Source organism: Oncorhynchus tshawytscha, linkage group LG22, assembly GCF_018296145.1.
Source record: "Oncorhynchus tshawytscha isolate Ot180627B linkage group LG22, Otsh_v2.0, whole genome shotgun sequence".
In the NCBI taxonomy this organism is placed as follows: domain Eukaryota; kingdom Metazoa; phylum Chordata; class Actinopteri; order Salmoniformes; family Salmonidae; genus Oncorhynchus; species Oncorhynchus tshawytscha.
The window spans coordinates 14,539,336-14,561,279 of NC_056450.1; the positions used below are offsets into that span (position 1 = coordinate 14,539,336).

Below are 21,944 nucleotides of genomic sequence, written 5' to 3' on the forward strand. Positions count from 1 at the left end.
TCCGGGGTAGGCCTTCATTGTAATTAAGAATTTGTTCTTAACTGACTTGCCTAGTTAAATAAAGGTTACATTTAAAATATACATCATTAAATAGGGGCCTGCTTTTAGACAGGTTTGACAGGCCTATGTGTGTCACACCATCATAGTATGCCTTTCTTGGTATTTAATAGGTCATCTATTAAGACATGTTTCCAGTACAGTATCTTTGTGGCACATGGATCATGTAGGCCTTAACTACACAGAGGAGCAACAATCTCCTTTACAGCAAATTAGGCCTACTCATATAAAGCATAAAGTACTGAATGCACTTGCAAAATGACATTTTAACATCTGCTATGTTAGGTTTCCCCACCTGGCGGCGCACTGTTGATTTAATTTCGCCTCCCAAGTTTTCTGAGCCCCCCTACACATTTTTTTTTTCAATTGTCATTGTTGGACATAAAAGACAGTAAAAACACCAGGAACTCAGCTCCAAGTGATTTAAATTATTCCCGCTCATTCCCACTCATAATAGAGAGACAGGTGATCGTATACAAATATAAGCCAGGCTTGAAATTATTATATTTTAGTCAAACTAAACATTACATATGCAGTCTACAAATGATTTGTAATTATGTTCCGGGCCCCTGACCATCCGCTCAACATAAAATCGGCCCGGGGCTGAATCTAGTTGATGATCCGTGTGCTGTGTTGTCAAAACGGCCATCTCAGCACAGTTCGGTTCAGCACCGATGAAACGTCCAACTGTTTCATCATGGCTCCCCCTGCCAGTGCAAATGCAGTCTTAAAGAAAACCGCACAATCATTAATCGTATGATGATCTAGCGTGCTAACATTTTACTGTTAATTTTCTGTCATATGGTGTAGCTAAATAAATCACATTTTTCGTCAGGATTTATTATGAAATATCGTTTTCGCTTTCCCACCTCCCCTCGCCTTTCCTCCCTCCCTTTCTCCCCCACACACTCAGACATTCACACATATACGCGACCCCTCCCCCCTTCCATCATTTTCTCATCTCCCTTGCCCACTCTCTTCTCTAAAACAAACATGGCCGCTAAATCTGATGGTGCACCCGTCTCGTTGCGAAATGACATCCCGCCCGAGTGCCTGTCCGGTTCAGCTCAACGTTCGCCTCAGTGCCACCCTGCTAGGAAGCGCTACTCGCTCCTCGACTGTAGCTGGACGATATGTGCACTTTTGGTGTTCTTTTCGGACGGGGCCTCAGACCTGTGGCTGGCCGCGGACTACTACCTCAGGCGGAACTACTGGTGGTTTGCATTGACACTGGTCTTCGTGATAGTTCCATCTGTGGTGGTTCAGGTGTTGAGTTTTAGGTGGTTCGCCTATGATTATTCGGATACCAACGACAGTAGCACAGCCGCAGCTGCCGTGGTCGCAGCATCCGGAGCGAAGAGCCATTTCAGCACCAAGGACAGCGAGCAAGGGGGCGCTGGCCGCGATGCTGCGGTCGGGGCATTGCCTACGACCGGCACTATGGGAGGCGCCCGGGGCTGCTGCAGAGCCTTTATGTGGCTCTTTCAATGCATCATCCATATATTTCAGCTAGCACAGGTCTGGAGGTAAGATCACTCATACACTGATACTGTCCTGGCTTGAACGTGTGTGTGTGTGTGTGTGTGTGTGTGTGTGTGTGTGTGCGCGCGCGTGTGAGAGAGAGAGAGACGGGGTTCTGCTTAGATGGTGATCAAAACATTATTATATCCCTACTAGGCTACTATGTTTGGGTTTGTTGTAACAGCTCAATTTGAAACATTATTGTTAAAACATCTCCTAATTTCAGCCTTTTCCCTACTAAACTAAACTCGCCCAGAGAAGGCTACTCTATTCACAAAGTCGATATGTCTTTTGTATCGCTTTCTTTGACGTCTGGTAACGAGGTTAGGGAGTTGTAGGCTCCTCCCCCCTCACGAGCTTCTAGGTCAATAATCTCCCGGGGAAAATCGTCTACTCATCCACACCATTCGCTTTATGAACACACACATCCCATTTGTCTTTCTTCCATCGTTTGAGTGTGAAAGTGTCGGATCTTCTGTGAGATGGGGAGTGTTAGGATTTGATATCAGGACATGGATTTCCTATGTTATGGATTTTCTATCTATGCCATGCATGCCAAAATTATTGTGAAAAATAGGCTAGACATGTTAGGAGGATGTAACAAATATATCTTAGCCTCATTGCATTTCACAGTGCAGATATATTGCTCTGTAGGTCTACTCAGCCACAGATACAGTAGTCTTCAGAATCAGCCACAGATACAGAAGTAGTAGTCTTGGAATCAGCCATAGTCTGTGATGATTGGTTTTGACAGGCTCTAGCTGTTGCCTTGAACTGTAGTGAGAAGATTGGTAGGCTAATAGTATTCACAGCAGCCAGTGATATGGACCTCAGAGGCAAATAATTAATTATCTATGTCCTTCTATCCCCCACCCTCTCTCTCTCTCTCTTTCTCTCTCTATCATTGTTCCCCTGGGACAGAAAGTAAGTTTACATAGCTAGGCAACTGTATGTCAATTACATGTGAGGGATCGACCTTCAGGTCAATTCACTGTCACTTGAATGAGTCTGCCGGCACATGATCTACTGTAGAAACACTGTTTGAATAGACAACCACACCATCATTTCTTTCTTTGCAAAATCAGTTTTCTGCTCATTTTCACTGCATCTGTATCTTTAAACTCTGCATCATTGGGAAAGGTTTGTAAGCAAGTGTTTCACTGTAAAGTCTACGCCAGTTGAATTCAGTGCATGTGATAAATCAAATTTGTTTTGATTTGATTTTAGATTACTCCATGGGCAGGATTGACATATTCTTTATTTCCTGGTATAGATTGAGACACGGTACAGTCCCATCTGAGGAGTCTATTGAAAATCTCTTGAGGCAAAGTGGTATTAGCTGTAATGCCATTAAAGCTGTTGTGTGTGCTCTGTTCCATGCTGCTGGTCTTGGACTGGCGTGTCTGCACATTAAAGAGGATTACCATTGAGTGTTTTACCCTCAGGTGTTAACTCTGGAATGAACTGTCACTGATACACAGACAGGCAGACAGGTGCACTGGGATAGAGGCGAGTAAAGGCTAGTGATGCTGTTCTGGGGTCAGCAAAGCATGTTGTCATTATATTTAAATCAGCTTGGATGATATTAGATGGGAGTGGCATGGCAGGATGCTTTTGGATCACTTTGAATGAGAATAATCATCAGTGGGAAACAAAAGCATGCATTTATGTGTGTGCTGTGTGTATATGACATCCCCAGGCAGAGGAAACCAGAACAGAAAGGGTTATACTAACTCCCTCCTGGTTCACTGGGCTCATTGAGATACTATAGGACAGGGCTCTGTTTTGTCCCATCCTCCCTCTAGCCATCACCAAGCCACATTTAGTTCCTGTTCCTCCATCACAGAGACACATTTCTCTTTCACACAATCAGTCAGAGGTAATGACGCATGACAAAAACAGTCACTCCATTTAGAGAGGTTGATGTCAAATGAGAAAGTATCTTTTTATATTGTCAACGCGATCACTTCTGTAGCCTGGAGAGGACAGGATGAAGTGACCAGACCGATTCAGGCTCAGTGGCACTCTACCAAGAGACAAACGATTACCCGTTTTTCTGTCTGGATGGAGTGACAGCTCCCAGGCTGTCTGGAGAGTTGGAAGTTCAGTTGCTAGAATGAGGCTGGACTAAGGCTGCAATGAGCCATCTGTCTTGGAATGGTTCTGTCATGTGGATAAAACAGATTGATATGGAGTGTTTCTTTTTCTCTCGCAAAAAAAATGTGACATGATTCTAATATCATACTCATGCCCTTCCCTCTCTGTCCCTATCCCCCCACCTCCCTCGTCCTGTCTGATGTTCCACAGGTATGTCCATGCCTTGTACTTGGGGGTGCAGAGTCGCTGGCGTGGGGACCATGAGCGCCGTCATTTCTACTGGCGCATGATGTTTGAGAGCGCTGACATCAGCATGCTGCGCCTGCTGGAGTCCTTCCTGAAGAGCGCCCCCCAGCTGGTCCTGCAGCTAAGCATCATGGTACAGGCCAGTCAGGTCCTCCCGCTGCAGGGTGAGTCACGGTCTGAACACAAATACTGTCCTGAACCTTAATAATTACTAGTGGCATGACCATCTCAAACTCCCCAATACAATCCACTGTGATGGCCTATCCTTGACATTGACAGGTCCTTTACCATACTAATCACCATCTCAAACTATCCAGTATCTTGACACATTCTATACCCAAACCCATTTATATTGCTTATGCCTATACCTTAATAATCACTCACTAGTGACATCACCCTCTGAAACTCCCCCAAACGTGACATCACTCAGTCAGAACTGCCAGATTTTCAATCCAAAACATCCTTAATTTAAAAATGCCTACACCAAGATGGGTGAAAGCTGACACAAATTCTGGCATACTGGTCTGGATTGTAGGAATGTTTCCCCGGCCTGAAGCATTCCTTAGACTACAAAGGAGCGTTCTGCTTCACATGACACTCAGCTCAGCAGCGAGTTCTTTTAATCTCATGACTGCCAGACCCTTTTACACTGCTAAACCTCTACTTTTCTTTCCTGTCTCTCTCTCTTTCTGCCTGCCTCCTGTCTCTCCCTGCCTCTATCTCTCTCTCCAGGCCTCTCAGCCTCTGCCTCGCTGGTGTCCCTGTCCTGGATGATCGCCTCCTACCAGAAGGTTCTAAGGGACTCCCGGGACGACAAGCTTCCCATGTCCTACAAGGCCGTCATTGTGCAAATCCTGTGGCACCTGTTTACCATCGGAGCCCGTACGATGGCCTTTGCCCTGTTCGCCTCCGTATTCCAGCTCTACTTTGGTATCTTCATTGTGGCCCATTGGTGCATCATGACATTCTGGATCATTCAAGGCGAAACAGACTTCTGCATGTCCAAATGGGAGGAGATCATCTATAACATGGTGGTCGGCATTGTGTATGTTTTCTGTTGGTTTAGCGTGAGAGAGGGGCGCACACGCTGCCGTATGCTCGTCTACAGTGTGGTTGTATTTATTGAGAACGTGGCACTCACCACATTCTGGTATCTGTACCGCGCCCCACAGACGTCAGACTTCAATGCCCTGCTCACAGTGTGTATGGTGGCCAGTAGCTACGCTCTGGGCACCTTCTTTATGTTTGTATACTACTGCCTGCTGCACCCTGACGGTCCTATCTCAGGGTGGGGATGGGGGGTGCCGGAGGAGATAGCAGTGGAGTCCTGCCTTTCCCCAGCTTCCTCTCTCCCTCCAGATGTAGTGGCCAGCCCCCCCAGGACCCTGCAGAGGACTAAAGGGGGAGACCGTGAGCAGATGGGAGGGGCTAATTCAGACGTGTTTCTGGTACGAACACTTAAAAGAGGAGTCAAGGCTACTCTCCCACCCCTTGCCCCTAGTACAGAGGGGCCAGTCATCCGTATTGACTTGCCCAGGAAGAAGTACCCTGCCTGGGATGCCCACTTCATCGACCGCCGGCTGCGCAAAACCATCCTGGTGCTCGAGGGTGCTGCTCCGGTCACACCAAGGATCCAGTACCGCTGTCTAGGCTCTCCCACAGAGGTGATGGAGTATGAGACTACGGTGTGAACCGCAGAGAGTGCTGTTACTCAACTGGCTCCCAGCCAGCAAGTAAGGCCCCACAGTGGAACACAGCTGACTAACTCCCTCTGAGGATCAGTTCTTCTCCAGTTCTGCTCTGTCGCCCGTCGGTGTTGTGTAGCATCAAGGGTACACTGACATGGAGAGGTGGAGTGTGTCCAAATGTTTTCACATCAAAGGTCTGGGACAGATACACAATGTCTAATGTGGCTTAAGTAGGTGACTAGGTGAGGTGTGTATATTGGTGTCAGTATAATTTCTCAGGTTAGGGGGATGGTACAGGGAGGGTTATGGGCCAGGGGTCAGAGGTTAGGGATCAGTGAACATGCAGAGGGACACAGAAAGAGGAGCTGGGCTTTGTGGATAGCTGTCAATCAGAGAGAAACCATCCTCAATGAACGTGCTTCAAAATAATGTCCTCTCAAGCCAAGACAAATACCATTAGAGACAATACCTAAACCTTATGAATACCTATGACAATATTTCTGTTAATTTATGATGATAATACACCATAACAGTAAATAAGTCACATGGGTATGCTTAATACATATCCATCTATTTGAGCTACTGGAACAGGACATTTTGACCTGAAGATGACAATGGAATATCTTACTGCTGTGTGTGATTTGTCATAGCTATTTATGCATGTTTAAGTAATCTCAAAGCCTTAATAAGTTGTCTAAAATCCATAGGACGATTTCTAAAGAGCAAGGGAACTTGAAAAAATTGATCGAGATGAATGTTCAGTACACTATGTTTTCTACAGTTGGTGTGGTATTACAACAACATTTGTGTAGTACAACAAATAGAAAGTAGGCTGGATACAGAATGTGCAGGATTGCTGCACCATGGATTGCTATATTATGTCTAACTTGTCTGGACTCCGGATGCCATGTATAAAATAGTTTAGATTTCTCTCAATCTTCATGATGATGATACAGTATGTGCTTTGTGTGTATCTAGGTTGTCATTGCTCCATAAATAAGTGTTCTATCTGTCTAGCACTACAAATTGAGCGTATTAACTTTAAATCCAGAAGAAGAAGACAGAACCATGTGGCTGAGAGGCTGAAACTGGGAGCAATTTTATGTGAGGAGCGGGTGCACATGTGTATGTTGTACATTGGGGTTCATATGATATTGTGTTGTAGAAAGATGCTGTCCAGTTAACTCAATTCTCCTGTTAGCACGCAGATGAATACAGTATCTCCACATAGCCACAGAACTATGAAGCCACGGCTCCATGTTGGTGCTATCTGTTGAGTCTGTGTATAACACCACGGCTTAACTTATACAATGTTCTGGTCTGGATTCATCCATCAAACCATACTGGTTTGGCTGGGCTGTACCTCAAACACACATACCAGAATCAAAGCCTTAAACGGGTCTTTCCAGACTGTTGCTGGTCACTGCAGAAAAAAAGAACAAAGACTTTCATTATGTTGTTGTTGAGAAAATAAAGAGCAATGTGTTTACCTTCTATGACCAAGTCATTCTTTCAATGTGTGATTTTCAGTAACCAAATGCATCCACAGTTATCCAAAATATAGTTCATTATCCTAAATATACATACATGTAAAGTACATGTGGGAACTGGAAATCTTTTAGGTCAGTTAAATACAGTTATCAAACTACTGTAGAATGGTTTAAATGTGAATCATACAATTAGACAGACGGACAGAGACAGATGGAGAGAAAGACCGAGCGAATCATTCTACTAAAGTGACAGATTGTTCTGATTAGATGGCCCAGTGGTAAACAGCTAAATCCTGTCTCATCATGTAGCAGTGGATCAGTGGATTATGAAACACTACTCTGTTGGCTGCTGGCACCTGAGTCCAGCCAGAGGTCATTGGGCCAGGTGGGGCTGTGTCCACAAAATTATTTATTATTTATCATCACTTTCAACAGAAAACAATTCACTACCCAGCCACTCTTATCTCATATAGGGGCACAATATTGAAAATCTGCAGCACAATGTAATTCAATATAAATGATCACCAACCTTCTCAATGTAGTTGGCTGTTATAAATAAGATCCATATACTTACCATGAAGTGCACCGATTGGTGAAATTAAATGAGTAAATAGGACCCTAATAATTTATGTAAAAATATATTGGTTAAGATTTCCAAAGATGTCCAAAGTTTTGCTGAATAAATGCATAGGCTCTAATGTATAACAATACCTTGGCTATGCCTATGATGTATCTATCCGTTGTACCTACAGTATGATTCTCTACCCATTGTAACGATGTATCTACCAGTTGTTACAAATTCCTCTCTAGCATCTGTAGCTTAGTTGGTAAAGCATTGCTTTGGATGCCAGGATAGTTTGTTCATCCCCATGCATAAAACATATGCACACAGGACATAGGTCGCTTTAGATTTTTTTTTAAAGTGTATGCTAAATGGCATATATACACTGAGTGGACAAAACATTAAGGACACCTGCTCTCTCCATGACAGACTGACCAGGTGAAAGCTATGACCCCTTATTGATATCACTTAAATCTGCCTTAATCAGTGTAGATGAAGGGAGGAGGCAGGTTAAAGAATGAGTGTTAAGCCTTGGACAATTGAGAAATGGATTGTGTGTGTGTGTGTGTGTGTGTGTGCCATTCAGAGGGTGAATGGGCAAGACACATATTGAAGTGCGTTTGAACAGGGTTGTGTCAATAACTGCAACGCTTTCCCTTGTGTATCAAGAATGGTCCACCACCCAAAGGACATCCAGCCAACTTGACACAACTGTGGGAAGTATTGGAGTCAAAATGGTCCAGCATCCCTGTGGAACGCTTTCGACACCTTGTTGAGGGCATGCCCCGACAAATTGAGGCTGTTCTGAGGACAAAAGGTGTTCCTAATGTTTGGTATACTCAGTGTACATCTCACAGCCAATCCGCTAGAACGAACTTATTTACATAATGATACGTCCGAACCAATCATCTTATGGTGGGTGTGGAGTTGTCCTCTCGCCGGCTAAATTCGTTCCTCAATGCGCACGATCAATCATTATAGTACTAGAATGGCGACTGCTGCGTGCGGTCGTCAGTGTAAAACAGGCGGTAATACTGCCAAATCACAAAAAGAACACCTGCGAAAAGGTAAAGACTCACAACGGAGACAGGCGGCTCTTTCTTTCCTGAACAACATATCTCTAGACGGACGGCCTTTATATCATCTCAGCAATGGAAACCTCGGTCAAAGGGACGCCGCCGAGCTCCGAAGTCGAGACGCCGCCGGGGCACAGGCGATTGGACACACTCAATTTTCACCGTGTACCTACGGAACCTTCCCCCATGTATCACCCTACTTGGCCGGTGGCGCTGCTACTACTGTGGCGGGGATTGGGGGACTGAGCCCAGTCCTACCTAATTTGGGTATGTCTACAGACACTGGCGCAAGTGTTGCTGTGGGGTGCCGTGAGGTGTTGTTTGAGGGTGTAGACACCATAGTACCCCCAGATACCCCCCTGTCCCCCATTTCTGGACCTCAGACCTTCAATCCAATTGCCAAATCGCCATCTGTGCTCCAGACTCTGAATTCCGTGCCGGGGGATACACGTCAAAGGTGGGACATATTATCTAGATACACACTTTTTATTAGGGTGGTAAACAATCAGGGATCTGTCATGATGACCATCCGTCGGGACTGTAGGTGTAACTAACTGCTTTTGTATTCATTGTAACAAACATGGGCCTTTTCTACGTTTGACAGAATAGGCCTGACTTATAAAGGTGTTCTTACTTCCGCATATTGCCAACAGGTACTTTCATTATAGAAATCAATGGTTATTCAAATGGGAACAGTGTACTAGACCTACCTTCGAAATTGTCGTTTAAAAAAAGCAACGTTTTTCTCAAGGCAATAATATTATGATTATATATTTTTATATTGTCAGCTGCCCCATTGAGAAAATCGTATCTGCCCGTCAAGGTCTGATTAAAAAAAAAAACCTTGCAGGCAGCTAGCTACAAGTGCTGCACAATATATCCCTAAGTAAAACTAAAAGCTCATCCAATTATTTGATGTAGTTCTTACATATTTTGTTTATTGGGTTGCTTATTTTAACAAAATTATCTGCTGTTTGTGTAAGTAAATATTACAATAATTGTTAGACATTGTCCTGTGTTTTCATCTCTCCCTCGCCCACCCCACATCTTTCTCTCCTCTCTGATCATCTTTTAAAAAAAGACAATTACTCAAATGACTTCAATTCCCTGTCAGATAAGATTGTAATTTTGGCATTGTTATTCAAATATGTGATGTGAAGAAATCTACAAGGTCTTTATTTATTATTTCAAGCACATTGTTAATTCCCCTCATGTACAGACTTAGTCTACTTCCATATTCTACAACTCACTGAGAAATGATATGGTGCTGCTTGCTATCTGTTGGTCCAGACATTAGACATGATTTAATGTTGACGTTTTTAATTGACAACTCTTTTGGGGTAATCCATTGTCGTAGGTCACGGAATCATTCGGGCTCTCCAGGACCCGCAAGGGTGGCCAAGAAGGTCCACTTTATCAAGAGTATGAGGCAATATGACACGAGAGGCAGCAGGTGAGTTAAAGTAGTAAATGAGAATGCAGAAGATGTTGAGCAAACCATGTATTTTAATGAAACTGACAACCAAAACATAGCACTTTCTTCTGTGGGATCAAGGCATTCTAAATGGTATTTTTGTGTACTCCATGGCATACAGTAAATTAGTTACAATTATCAATTCATTGTAATGTCTAGAAAAGAGGGAAGAAGATTACAAAGGCCGTAAGAGTATTTTTTTCCATGAAGTAACTTCACAGCCGGTTCCATATTAAGCCCGGTTGCAATGAAACTCATACATTTGGCTTTTAACTAAGAGACCTGCTGGAACTTAGACCGCTCACTTAGCTAGACCCCTAAATGAGTAGCAGCAGGACTGTGTGAATTGAATCACCCGTGGAAACAAATCAAAACACCAAAGAGCTGCCCTGTGGAAATATAACCCTCTCTGGCAATAACAGTAAAACACCCCTTATGTAAGATGGGACTGAAATATCATGCTCAGGCTGCACCCAGCCTATTCTATCTCCGTTGAACTTTGTCTCTTACTCAATGTGTTTTCGTGAGTGAGTATAGGGCTATGGCTGCAGCTGTTAGGTTGTCTTTTAGAAAGAAAAGTTCCCCTGGGGACATGCATATAAGACACGCATCTAATCTGTTTCAACAAGGCAAACAACACAGTTTTAGAACCCTGCTCTTTTCACCCTACCTGAAGATGACTTAATCATAGACAATATCACACCCATAGTCTCCTGTGTATCATGTGTCAAATGCGAATACAGTATCGCATGTTGCTGACTCGTTGTAAGATCGTTTAGCAATAACCAGAGCCTTGTATTTAGAGTTGGGACACTGAGGTTTCTGCATTATGTGACCATTTTTATATGGCACTGCAGCCATTGTTAGCGCCCCACGAACAGCCTCAATTTGTCGGGGCATGGACTACAAGGTGTTGAAAGCGTTCCACAGAGATGCTGGCCCATGTTGACTCCAATGCCTCCCACACACGGGAAACTGTTGATTGTGCAAGATCCAGCCGCGTTGCAGTTCTTGACACAAACCGGTGCGCCTGGCACCTACTACCATACCCCATTCAAAGGCACTTAAATCTTTTGCCTTGCCCATTCGCCCTCTGAATGGCACACATACACAATCCATGTCTCAAAGCATAAAAATCCTTCTTTAACCGGTCTCCTCCCCTTCACCTACACTGGTTTGATGTGGATTTAACAAGTGACATCAACGAGGTAGCACCTTTCACCTGGACTCACCTGGTTAGTCTATATTATGGAACAAGCAGGTGTTCCTAATGTTTTGTACACATGGTCATGTCTAAAATGAGCATTATAGTGCATTTACATGACACTTCAAAATTCTATGGAGCCATGTTAGTGCTCCATTAGCATGGGGAAATATTTAAATAATACTATGTAACTGAATGTCTAGAATTGGGCCACCTTTTAGAATGTTTTATATTGTTTCAACTCTTTAATATATGCCTCTGGCAATAACCAGTTTCCCAACGTTTCTGTCTTTGCTTATAAACTTGTATTTAGTCTATACAGAGCATTGGAGTAACTGTAAAACCACTGGAGTGGATGAGAAAGGGGATTTAAAAAGTGTATGTATTTCCCCCTTGGTGAGATAAGCTTCTCTTATCCAAGGTCTGGCCTGAGCTTTAGCTACAAGGCTGAAATCCCAAAGGAGAGGCTGCTGGGCTGGCTGGCGTTGTATGTTATTGACTGGTGTGTTGTGAGGACTGGCTCCTTTAGCAGCTGTGTGTAGATTTAGGCTGTCTATAGATAGGCCTAAGTGCTATGGCTGGATGTTTACAGCTGCTTTGAGCTTACTCTAAACTGTCAGCAGATTTATACTGCACTGGTTGCGTACACGTTTTGTAGTTTCTCACTCAAATGTCTACTCTTGTGCTGAGGTTGACTGGCTGAAGTAGCTTTGTTGGCTGTCACGGTTTACAGTATACCATGTTTTTGTCCTGGTGAAGTACATTATATTTTAGTCATTTAGCAGACGCTCTTATCCGGAGCGACTTACAGTTAGTACATTCAACTTAAGATGGCGAGGTGGGACAACCACATCACATTTGTAGTAAGTACATTTTTCCTCAAAAAACACATGGCCAAAAGTATGTGGACACCTGCATTTCGAACATCTCATTCCAAAATCATGGTTATTAATATGGAGTTGGTCCCCTTTTTGCTGCTATAACAGCGTCCACTCTTCTGGGAAGGCTTTCCACTAGATGTTGGAACATTGCTGTGGGGACTTGCTTTCATTCAGCCATGAGCATTAGTGAGGTCGGGCACTGATGTTGGGCGATTAGGCCTGGCTTGCAGTCAGCGTTCCAATTCATCCCAAAGGTATTCGACGGGGTTGAGGTCAGGGCTCTGTGCAGGCCAGTCAAGTTCTTCCACATGATCTCACAAGCCATTTCTGTATGGACCTCACTTTGTGCATGGGGGCATTGTCATGCTGAAAAAGGAAAGGGCCTTCCCCAAACTGTTGCCACAGTTGGAAACACAGAATTGTCTAGAATGTCATTCAATGCTGAAGCAAAATTTCCCTTCACTGGAACTAAGGGGCCTAGCCCGAGCCATGAGAAACAGCCCCAGACTATTATTTCTCCCATCCACCAAACTTTACAGTTGGCACTATGCATTCAGGCAGGTAGTGTTTTCATGACATCTGCCAAACCCAGATTCGTCTGTTGGACTGCCAGATGGTGAAGCGTGATTCATCACTCCAGAAAATGAGTTTCCACTGCTTCAGAGTCCAACGGCAGAGAGCTTTACACCCCTCCAGCCGAACTCTTGGCATTGCGCATGGAGATCTTAAGCTCCCGCAAACAGTTCTTGTGCTTCAAGAGGCAGTTTGGAACTCTGTAGTGAGTGTTGTAACCGAGGACAGACTTTTTTTTTTACGCGGTTCAGCACCCATTCTGTGAGCTTGTGTGGCCTACCGCTTCGCGGCTGAGCCATTGTTACTCCGAGACATTTCCACTTCACAATGAGAAGAGCACTTACAATTGACTGGGTCAGCTCTAGGAAGGCAGAAATTTGACGAATTGACTTGTTGGAAAGGTGGCATCCTGTGACTGTACCACATTGTAAGTCACTTCAGTAAGGCTATTCTACTGCTAATGTTTGTCTTTGAAGATTCCAAATCCAATAATTTGAAGGAATGTCCACATACTTTTGGCCTTGTGTAGCTATCAACAAAGTCTGAGCTAGTAAGAGGGAAAAGAGTCAAGTGTGATTGTTTTTACATTTTTTTTGGGAGGTGCTGTGGGATTATTTAACATGTTTTTGGAAGATGGGACTTTGCTGTCCTAGCTTCATTTACATCTTAGTCATTTAGCAGATGCTCTTCTCCAGAGCGACTTACAGGAGTCATTTAGGGTAAAGTGTCTTGCTCAAGGTCACATCGACAGATTTTTCACCTAGTCGGCTTGGGGATTCGAACCAGCAACTTTTTGGTTACTGGCCCAATGCTCTTAACAGCTAGGCTACCTGCCACTCACAAAATGGTGCTCTTTAGTGCACTGTTTTGTACAGGGGCCAGAGAACAGGGTGCCCTTTACTGACTAGGACTCTATTCCTTCCCTGAACTCTGGGCCTCCATGGCCTTCTGCATCTTCTCAATCATCCACCTGGGAACCGTAAAAGGCTTCAATTCAACTGGGGTCATTTTCAGGTCAGGGCAATGTTTGTAATCGTTACTTAGAGACAGGTCCTGGACATACTCTTTAATAAGGAGATGGGCCATCTCTCCACCTGTGGCTCTCGTATGCTTGTCTCTCGTATGCTTGTCTCTCTGCCAACCAGTGTTTGTCCTGGGCCGTCTGATGGTTCACGGTGTCGAAGGCAGCGGATAGATCTAGGAGGATGAGAACAGAGGAGAGAGTCAGCTTTGGCAGTGCTGTGAACCTTCGTGACACAATGCTCATCTGTCAGTCTGGTTAAGTGACCCGTCTTGAAGCCTGACTTTTTAGGGTCAAGAAGATTGTTCTGAGCGAGATAGTGAGATAGTTGGTCAGAGACAGCACGCTCAAGTGTTTGGGAAAGAAAAGGCATACGGGTCTGTCTTTTATTTTTGTATTTTTTTTAACATCACAGGGGTCAAGTGTTGGTTTCTTGAGGAGGGGAGCGACTCTGGCAATTTTGAAGTCTGAGGGGATGCAGCCAGTGGTCGGGGATGGGGTAGTGGTCAGGGATGAGGAATGGGAGGAGGGATACAGCCAGTGGTCAGGGATGAGGAATGGGAGGAGGGGATGCAGCCAGTGGTCAGGGGTGAGGAGGGGATGGGGTAGTGGTCAGGAATGAGGAGGGGATGCAGCCAGTGGTCAGGGAGGGGATGGGGTAGTGGTCAGGGATGAGGAATGGGAGGAGGGATACAGCCAGTGGTCAGGGATGAGGAATGGGAGGAGGGAATGCAGCCAGTGGTCAGGGAGGAGGGGATGGGGTAGTGGTCAGGAATGAGGAGGGGATGCAGCCAGTGGTCAGGGAGGAGCGGATGGGGTAGTGATCGGGGATGAGGAATTGAGGGGATGCAGCCAGTGGTCAGGGAGGAGGGGATGGGGTAGTGCGGCAGGGATGAGGAATTGGAGGGGATGCAGCCAGTGGTCAGGGAGGAGGGGATGGTGTAGTGATCAGGGATGAGGAATTGGAGGGGATGCAGCCAGTGGTCAGGGAGGAGGGGATGGTGTAGTGTGGCAGGTTGTCTGGCGGCCGGACCTCACTAGTCGCAGGATTTCATCTGGAGAGAGGGGAGAAAGGGGTCCAGGCATAGGGTAGTTCTGTGTGTGAGTGAGACCAGTGGACTCAATAGGCTGAGTTAATGAGGAGTGGACGTTGTCAACTTTCTTTTCAAAGTGGTTGACAAAGTTGTCCTCAGAGAGGGTTGAGGATTAACGAGGGAGGAGAAGGTGGAAAAGAGTTTCCTGGGGTTGGAGGCGAAAGCTTGAAATGTATAGTGGTAGAAAGTGGCTTTAGCAGCAGTTACAGAGGAAGAGAAGGTGGAGAGGAGGGAGTGAAAGGATGATAGGTCCTCTGTAAGTTTTCACTCAGCTGCCCACAGCCCTGTTCTGTAAACTCACAATGAGTCACTCAGTCACGGAGCAGGAGGGGAGGGTCGAGCCGGCCGGGAGGAAAGGGGACAGTGCAAGTCATAGGATGTGGAAAGGGAGGAGAGGCAGAACCAGGGGACTGAAGGAGAAGGATTTAGCAGAAGGGAGATATGATAGAAGAGGAGAGAGTAGTGAGGGAGAGAGAGCGCAACGATTGCAATGGCCGCATGATTATCTGAATAGGGGCTGAGTTGCTAGGGTTGAGGGAACATGAGACAGAAAAGGAAACCGTAGTGATCAGAGACCTGGAGGGGGGTTGCCTTGATATTAGTAGGCGAACAGCCTCTAGTAAAGATGAGGTCAAGCGTATTGCCTGCCTTGTGTATTTATTGTACTAATAAGTGCAGTACTAATGCTGTAGATGGCTGTAGTGTGGCTGTTTCTGTAGCCTGACACTGCATATGTTTTGTGTGCCTGTACTTGCTATCTATGTCCTGCAGGATTATGCTGATTTGTGCCAAGCGGTCTCTATGTGCTGCTTTCTCAGTGCTGCCCTATGGAGAATGTATTCACCTCAGGTACAAACACACAACCCCAACCAACTACAGGTGTCATGTATCGCCCTCAGGAAAGGAGTTGTTATAATGATCTCAGGCTTTAACGTGGAGCTGCATGATGGTGACATGAGTAGTTTCTCTTCCTGCCCACCCAGTGACCCAAAGCTGGATGCTCAGAGACAACGGCTGTCTTCTGGGGTTGGCTCTGACCTGTTCCCTGGCCTGGAGGGCCTTGGGGTGGAGCTAGGGGCATATGGAAAGGTAAGGTTGAACTGGAGAGTGTGATTATGTACTATCTGTCTGTGCTTTGTGTTAGTTAATATGTATATTTCCTCTTCAGACGGTATCGTACGCCCGATTCCTTTTCCCAACTAATGCCCTGGTGAGGTCGAAGAGCAGTGGACCACTAGAGCCCAGCACAACACAGACACCCCTATCCCGTTACCGAGGCAACGGCCAGAAGAACTACACCAACCCGTCTCGAGTCAACAGCACCATAGGACAGGACCCGAGTACGCTCCACTTCACTAGAATAGAGGCTTACATGCACTCTCTCTCTCTCTCCTCTGGCAAATTGTTTTTGCAATCATTACTGTGTGTGTGTTCTCATTTGATTTAATCCCCATTTTTACAGGTATAGAAGACCTGGCAGACTATGATCCCTACCTACTCAGTGACCCTCAGTGGCCTTGCGGGAGACACAAGAGAGTTCTTATATTTGCATCTTATATGGTAAGCGTTCATGTGAAATTATACATGCAACACATGACTTTGACTAGACAATACATCACAAGACACACTGACAGTCCAGAATGCACTTATTTTGTACAGTAGCACCATTATAAACTAAAACAATAAAGCAATTTTATGACCAGTAAACTTCACTGCACATAATAAAAATGACATCTTATATCATGGCATTGTTGAGTAATTGTTTCTGATTGGCTTGAAGGGTATTCTAGAGCATGCATTATTTCCCGATAACACACAGTACAATGAAGTGGCTATAGTTCTATGTTAGAACTGCTTTTAAAAGCGAAAGTTGACATGAAAACATTTATTGGCATTGTTGCATTTGATCTTCATAATAGCAAGCTAGAACTGATGGTTTGGTTAGCTAAACTACCAAGTCTCTTTGGTAACCAAGGCAACTACTGTCAACTTGCTTGCTACTTCAGTGGATGTTGAACACATTTCTACCTGCAATTGAAAACATTTCTAGGGGTAAATTATAGCCATGGTATAAAAGGGATAATCAACTCGGGGCTCTACGCGTTCTCTGGAAAATAATGCAACTTCGCGGAAGGACAGTTCCACCTTCCATGTCGATCATTATTTTCCAGAGAACACACAGCCCCTCGTAGATGATGGAATCTCTTACATGGAATCTCTATAAATAGGATGAAAGCAAAGTTTTCATATTTATCAATCAGCAGGGTGGCTAGGAAAAACTCCCTAGAAAGTCAGGAACCTAGGAAGAAACCTAGAGAGGAACCAGGCTCTGAGGGGTGACCAGTCTTCTCCTGGCTGTGCTGGGATGAGATTATAACAGTACATGGCCAAGATGTTTGTATATGACCAGCAGGGTCTTATGATAATCATAATCATCACAGCCATTGTAGAGGGTGCAACAGGTCAGCACCTCAGGAGTAAATGTCAGTTGGCTTTTCATAGCCGAGTGTTTAGAGTTAGAGACAGCAAGTGCGGAAGAGAGAGGGAGTCGAAAACAGCAGTTCCGGGACAGGTAGCACGTCTGGTGAACAGGTCAGGGTTCCATAGCTGCAGTCAGAACAGTTGAAACTGGAGCAGCAGCATGACCAGGTGGACTGGGGACAGCAAGGAGTCATCCGGCCAGGTAGTCCTGAGGCAAGGTCCCAGGGCTCAGGTCTTCCGGAAGAGGGTGAGAGAGAGAGAATTGGAGGGAGCATACTTAAATTCACACAGGACACCGGATAAGACAGGAGAAATACTCCAGATATAACAGACTGACCCTAGCCCCCCCGACACAAACTATTGCAGCATAAATACTGGAGACTGAGACAGGACGGGTCAGGAGACACTGTGGCCCTGTCCGGCGATATCCCCAGACAGGGCCAACCAGACAGGATATAACCCCACCCACTTTACCAAATTATAGCCCTCACACCACTAGAGGGATATTTTCAAACCACCAATTTACTATCCTGAGACGTGGTTGACTATAGCCCACAAAGATCTATCCCACGGTACAAACCCGAGGGGGGCGCCAACCCGGACAGGACGATCACGTCAGTGACTCAGCCCACTCAAGTGACGCACCCCTCCTAGGGACGGCATGGAAGAGCACCAGTGACTCAGCCCCCGTAATAGGGTTAGCGACAGAAAATGCCGGTGGAGAGCAGGGAACTGGCCAGGCAGAGACGGCAAGGGCGGTTCATCACTCCAGTGCCTTTCCGTTCACCTTCACACCCCTGGGCCAGACTACACTCAATCATAGGACCTACTGAAGAGATGAGTCTTCAATAAAGACTTAAAGGTTGAGACCGAGTATGCGTCTCTCACATGGATAGGCAGACGATTCTATAAAAATGGAGCGCCATAGGAGAAAGCCCTGCCGCCAGCTGTTTGCTTAGAAATTCTAGGGACAATAAGGAGGCCTGCGTCTTGTGACCGTAGCCTACGTGTAGGTATGTACGGCAGGACCAAATCAGAGAGATAGGTAGGAGCAAGCCCATGTAATGCTTTGTAGGTTAGCAGTAAAACCTTAATCAGCCCTGGCCTTAACAGGAAGCCAGTGTAGAGAGGCTAGCACTGGAGTAATATACAATTGTAGGGTTCTCGTCGAGATTCTAACAGCTGTGTTTAGCAGTAACTGAAGTTTATTTATCTTGTTACCTGTCTTCCAGACGACTGTTATTGAGTACGTGAAGCCGTCAGACCTGAAAAAAGACATGAATGAGACGTTCAAGGAGAAGTTCCCCCATATCAAACTGACCCTCAGCAAGATAAGAAGGTGCAGACATGAACACAGATGTAACAAGTCAACACAATTTTTTTTAAATCCACTGTCTATATCTATGTCTGAAACTCCCCTTTGTGTCTTTGTCTCCATGAACACCCATGTGTAACCAATAACCTCTCTCCTGTTTGACAGCCTGAAGCGGGACATGCGTGCGGTGGGAGAGGAGTGCAGTCTGCAGCCAGTCACGGTGGCCATGGCCTTTGTGTACTTTGAGAAGCTGGTGCTGCAGGGCCGCCTGAACAAGCAAAACAGGAAGCTGGTGTCTGCTGCCTGCGTCCTGCTGGCAGCCAAGATCAGCAGTGATCTGAAGAAGCAGGAGGTCCGACAGCTGATTGACGTGAGTGATGTAAATTCTTACATGTACTTTTTCTCACAGGATAACTAAGTTTGTTTTCTATGAGTTGTTAGTGATCATAGATAGATTCTTAACCATCTTAACACTACAACCCCCCTCTGTCCATGGTTGAGCAGAAGCTGGAGGAGCGTTTTCGTATAAACCGGCGGGAGTTGATTCCATTGGAGTTCCCTGTCCTGGTTGCCTTGGAGATGGGGCTCTACCTCCCTGACAGCAAGGTCATGCCGCACTACCGCAGGCTGGTGCAGCAGGGCTAGGCTGGAGCCTGGAGGTGGCCTGAATCACTGGCCTGGGTCCAGTTTGGATATTTAAGTCCTGATGATATTGATTGGAAATGCTGATCCTGGATCATCACCTGGAGGGGGGCATTTTCTTCCCTAGAATATGTTTAGGTGTAGCAGACATGTCCCTTATTCAAATTGGGGGGGGTTTGGTGCTCAATATTTATTTTGAATGTTTCTTTATCACGATATGAAGGATTGAGTGTTATCCGCAAAGATATTGGACTGATTCGCTTGTACCGAACTTCTTTCTGTGGTGTGTATTGCATTCTGATCAATATATATTTTATAAACCATGTCTATTTGTACAAACAGTACAAGTTAACTATTTATTGAAAAATAGCTCCAACTGGGTGTGGGGTAGCATCCCAATGGGGGTGTCTTTAAGTACACACAGAGAGGAGGCTTTGATGTTGATGGTTGTTATCAGTTTGAAATAATTTAATGTACTGTCCAAAGGTGCAGAAAAGTCATTTTTATGTGTAAATGGTGCCTGGTGTTATCTTTGCTCATTTATAGCTCAAATCAGTTTATTTGTCGCATACACTGATTTGCAGATGTTATCGCAGGTGCAGCGAAATGCTTGTCTCTAGCGCCAACAGTGCAGTAATGTCTAGCAAAAACAACACACACGTACAGTACCAGTCAAAAGTTTGGACACACCAACTCATTCAAAGGTTTTTCTTTTCTTTTTTTACTATTTTCTACATTGTAGAATAATAGTGAAGATGTCAACTCTGAAATAACATGTATGGAATCATATAGTAACCAAAAAAGTGTTAAACAAATTAGATTTGAGATTCTTCAAAGTAGCCACCTGTTGATAACAGCTTTGCACACTCTTGGCATTCTCTCAACCAGCTTCACTTTTCCAATCGTCTTGAAGGAGTTCCCACATATGCTGAGGATTTGTTGGCTCCTTTTCCTACACTCTGCGGTCCAACTCATCCCAAACCAAATGTGTTATTTCATAGTTTTGATGTCTTCACTATTATTCTACAATTGAATGAGTAGATGTGTCAACTTTTGACTGGTACTGTTTATATAAACGCAACATGTAAATTGTTGGTCCCATGTTTCATGAGCGGAAATAAAATATCCTAGAAATGTTCCTTATGCGCAAAAAGCTTATTTCTCTATGTTATGCACAAGCCAATTGCATGCTCCCTGAACTTGACATCTTTGGTGTTGTGACAACTGCACATTTTTAGTGGCCTTTTATTGTCCCCAGCACAAGGTGCCCCTGTGTAATGATCATGCTCTTTAGTCAGCTTCTTGACATGCCAAACCTGTCAGGTGGATGGATTATCTTGGTAAAGTGGAAATGCTCACTAACAGGGATGTAAACAAATGTGTGCACAACATTTGAGAGAAAAGCTTTTTGTGCATATGGAACATTACTGGGATCTTTTATTTAATCTCATGAAACATGGGCCCACTTTACATGTGTGTGTGCGCACTCACTAGCTTGTTGACATGACTATTTCTTCACTTGCTGTGAAAATGACACATCAATCATTGGTCTTAAAGTCTCAATATGATTGTTTGTGTTATTGACGGAGGGAGTTGTGGGCTGGCCAGAGTGCCACTTTATACTATACTGTAGAAGCATCAGTCATTCCATTGTATCATTTGTTTAGAACTTGTGATTTTGTACAGCTTGGATGTTTTTGTAGTTACCTTCTTTGGGTTGGCACTGTAGCTGCTTTTAACTTAATTTTGTACACTTTAAATCCACACTCACTGTGCAAACCACTGCCTATTTGCTGGCTGGAAACGTGTTGGCAGTGTCGATCTAGACCACAAATGACTTGTCTTCTGTGACGGTTGTTAAATCAAACTTCCTATCATTACTTGGTTGCTGTTCTGTCAACATCCAGGGATAGGATTTGCAATAAGTATTCTTACCCTATTGTTCAATGTGCTGGATCATCCACGAGGCAGTTGTCATATTTTTAAGTTCTCAGGAAATATCTTTGAAATAAATGGGATTTATCAAACAAAAGGAGATCTCTGGAATGAGTGCAGGTAGAAAGCAGTTATTTGTGTGTGAAATGTCCTAAAGTTACATTTATTTAGCTATTTTACAGTATTTCTCGTGTATTTTCATCAGTGTTGGCTCACGCCACTCAACATACAGTAAGAAGTGCCTAAAACCACAGTTTAATAATGATCTGTCCTATCTCTTATTTCACTTGTCTTGTTGCTGTTGAGTGTTCCACCGCATCTGTGAAAATCATGGAAAATTGCAGACTGCTTAATGTATCTTAGTATCTGGACAGACCTACTGTTATGTGAATCTCATTGTGTGTGATCTTGAAGAAAACGTTTTGTACAGTAACATGGAGAATTGCTCATTTCGGCTGTGGTGTGAATTGGTCTCCGTTTTGCAAATGTATGCTTAAATTACCTCATGTCATTTGTTTAGAATGTGAAAATGTTGTGCATTATGGATGGTGTCAATTTTGTAAAAGTAGTGTTAAATTATCAAAATG

General features: G+C 44.6%; 2 protein-coding genes across 4 annotated transcripts; both read left to right on the forward strand.

The window, feature by feature from the left end:
- Window positions 1-1,021: 1,021 nt before the first annotated feature.
- On the forward strand, window positions 1,022-7,103 carry LOC112221875 (XK-related protein 7-like). The gene is made up of 3 exons (XM_024384277.2): window positions 1,022-1,583; window positions 3,886-4,085; window positions 4,654-7,103. Exons 1-3 carry the CDS (start codon window positions 1,051-1,053, stop codon window positions 5,610-5,612), a joined length of 1,692 nt encoding a protein of 563 aa, XP_024240045.1. The 5' UTR covers window positions 1,022-1,050; the 3' UTR covers window positions 5,613-7,103.
- Window positions 7,104-8,610: 1,507 nt separating this feature from the next.
- On the forward strand, window positions 8,611-19,766 carry LOC112221876 (CDK5 and ABL1 enzyme substrate 2). 3 transcript variants are annotated; one of them, XM_024384278.2, is made up of 9 exons: window positions 8,612-9,194; window positions 10,095-10,190; window positions 15,756-15,833; window positions 15,968-16,073; window positions 16,153-16,324; window positions 16,447-16,544; window positions 18,698-18,804; window positions 18,946-19,150; window positions 19,285-19,766. In XM_024384278.2, exons 1-9 carry the CDS (start codon window positions 8,620-8,622, stop codon window positions 19,423-19,425), a joined length of 1,578 nt encoding a protein of 525 aa, XP_024240046.1. In that variant the 5' UTR covers window positions 8,612-8,619; the 3' UTR covers window positions 19,426-19,766. The 3 variants fall into 3 exon arrangements, with proteins under 3 accessions (XP_042159746.1, XP_024240046.1, XP_024240047.1); XM_042303812.1 differs by lacking the exon at window positions 15,756-15,833 and having other exon boundaries at window positions 8,611-9,194; window positions 15,884-16,073; XM_024384279.2 differs by lacking the exon at window positions 15,756-15,833 and having other exon boundaries at window positions 8,613-9,194.
- Window positions 19,767-21,944: the final 2,178 nt, after the last annotated feature.

Excerpts from the sequence above, each read along its gene's own strand:
- LOC112221876 (XM_042303812.1), top strand. The coding sequence starts at position 8,620 with ATGCGCACGATCAATCATTATAGTACTAGAATGGCGACTGCTGCGTGC. Across the intron at positions 9,195-10,094 it reads CCGGGGGATACACGTCAAAG|GTCACGGAATCATTCGGGCT; the intron begins GTGGGACATATT and ends CCATTGTCGTAG. Across the intron at positions 19,151-19,284 it reads AGGTCCGACAGCTGATTGAC|AAGCTGGAGGAGCGTTTTCG; the intron begins GTGAGTGATGTA and ends ATGGTTGAGCAG.
- LOC112221875 (XM_024384277.2), top strand. The coding sequence starts at position 1,051 with ATGGCCGCTAAATCTGATGGTGCACCCGTCTCGTTGCGAAATGACATC. Across the intron at positions 1,584-3,885 it reads CAGCTAGCACAGGTCTGGAG|GTATGTCCATGCCTTGTACT; the intron begins GTAAGATCACTC and ends GATGTTCCACAG. Across the intron at positions 4,086-4,653 it reads TCAGGTCCTCCCGCTGCAGG|GCCTCTCAGCCTCTGCCTCG; the intron begins GTGAGTCACGGT and ends CTCTCTCTCCAG.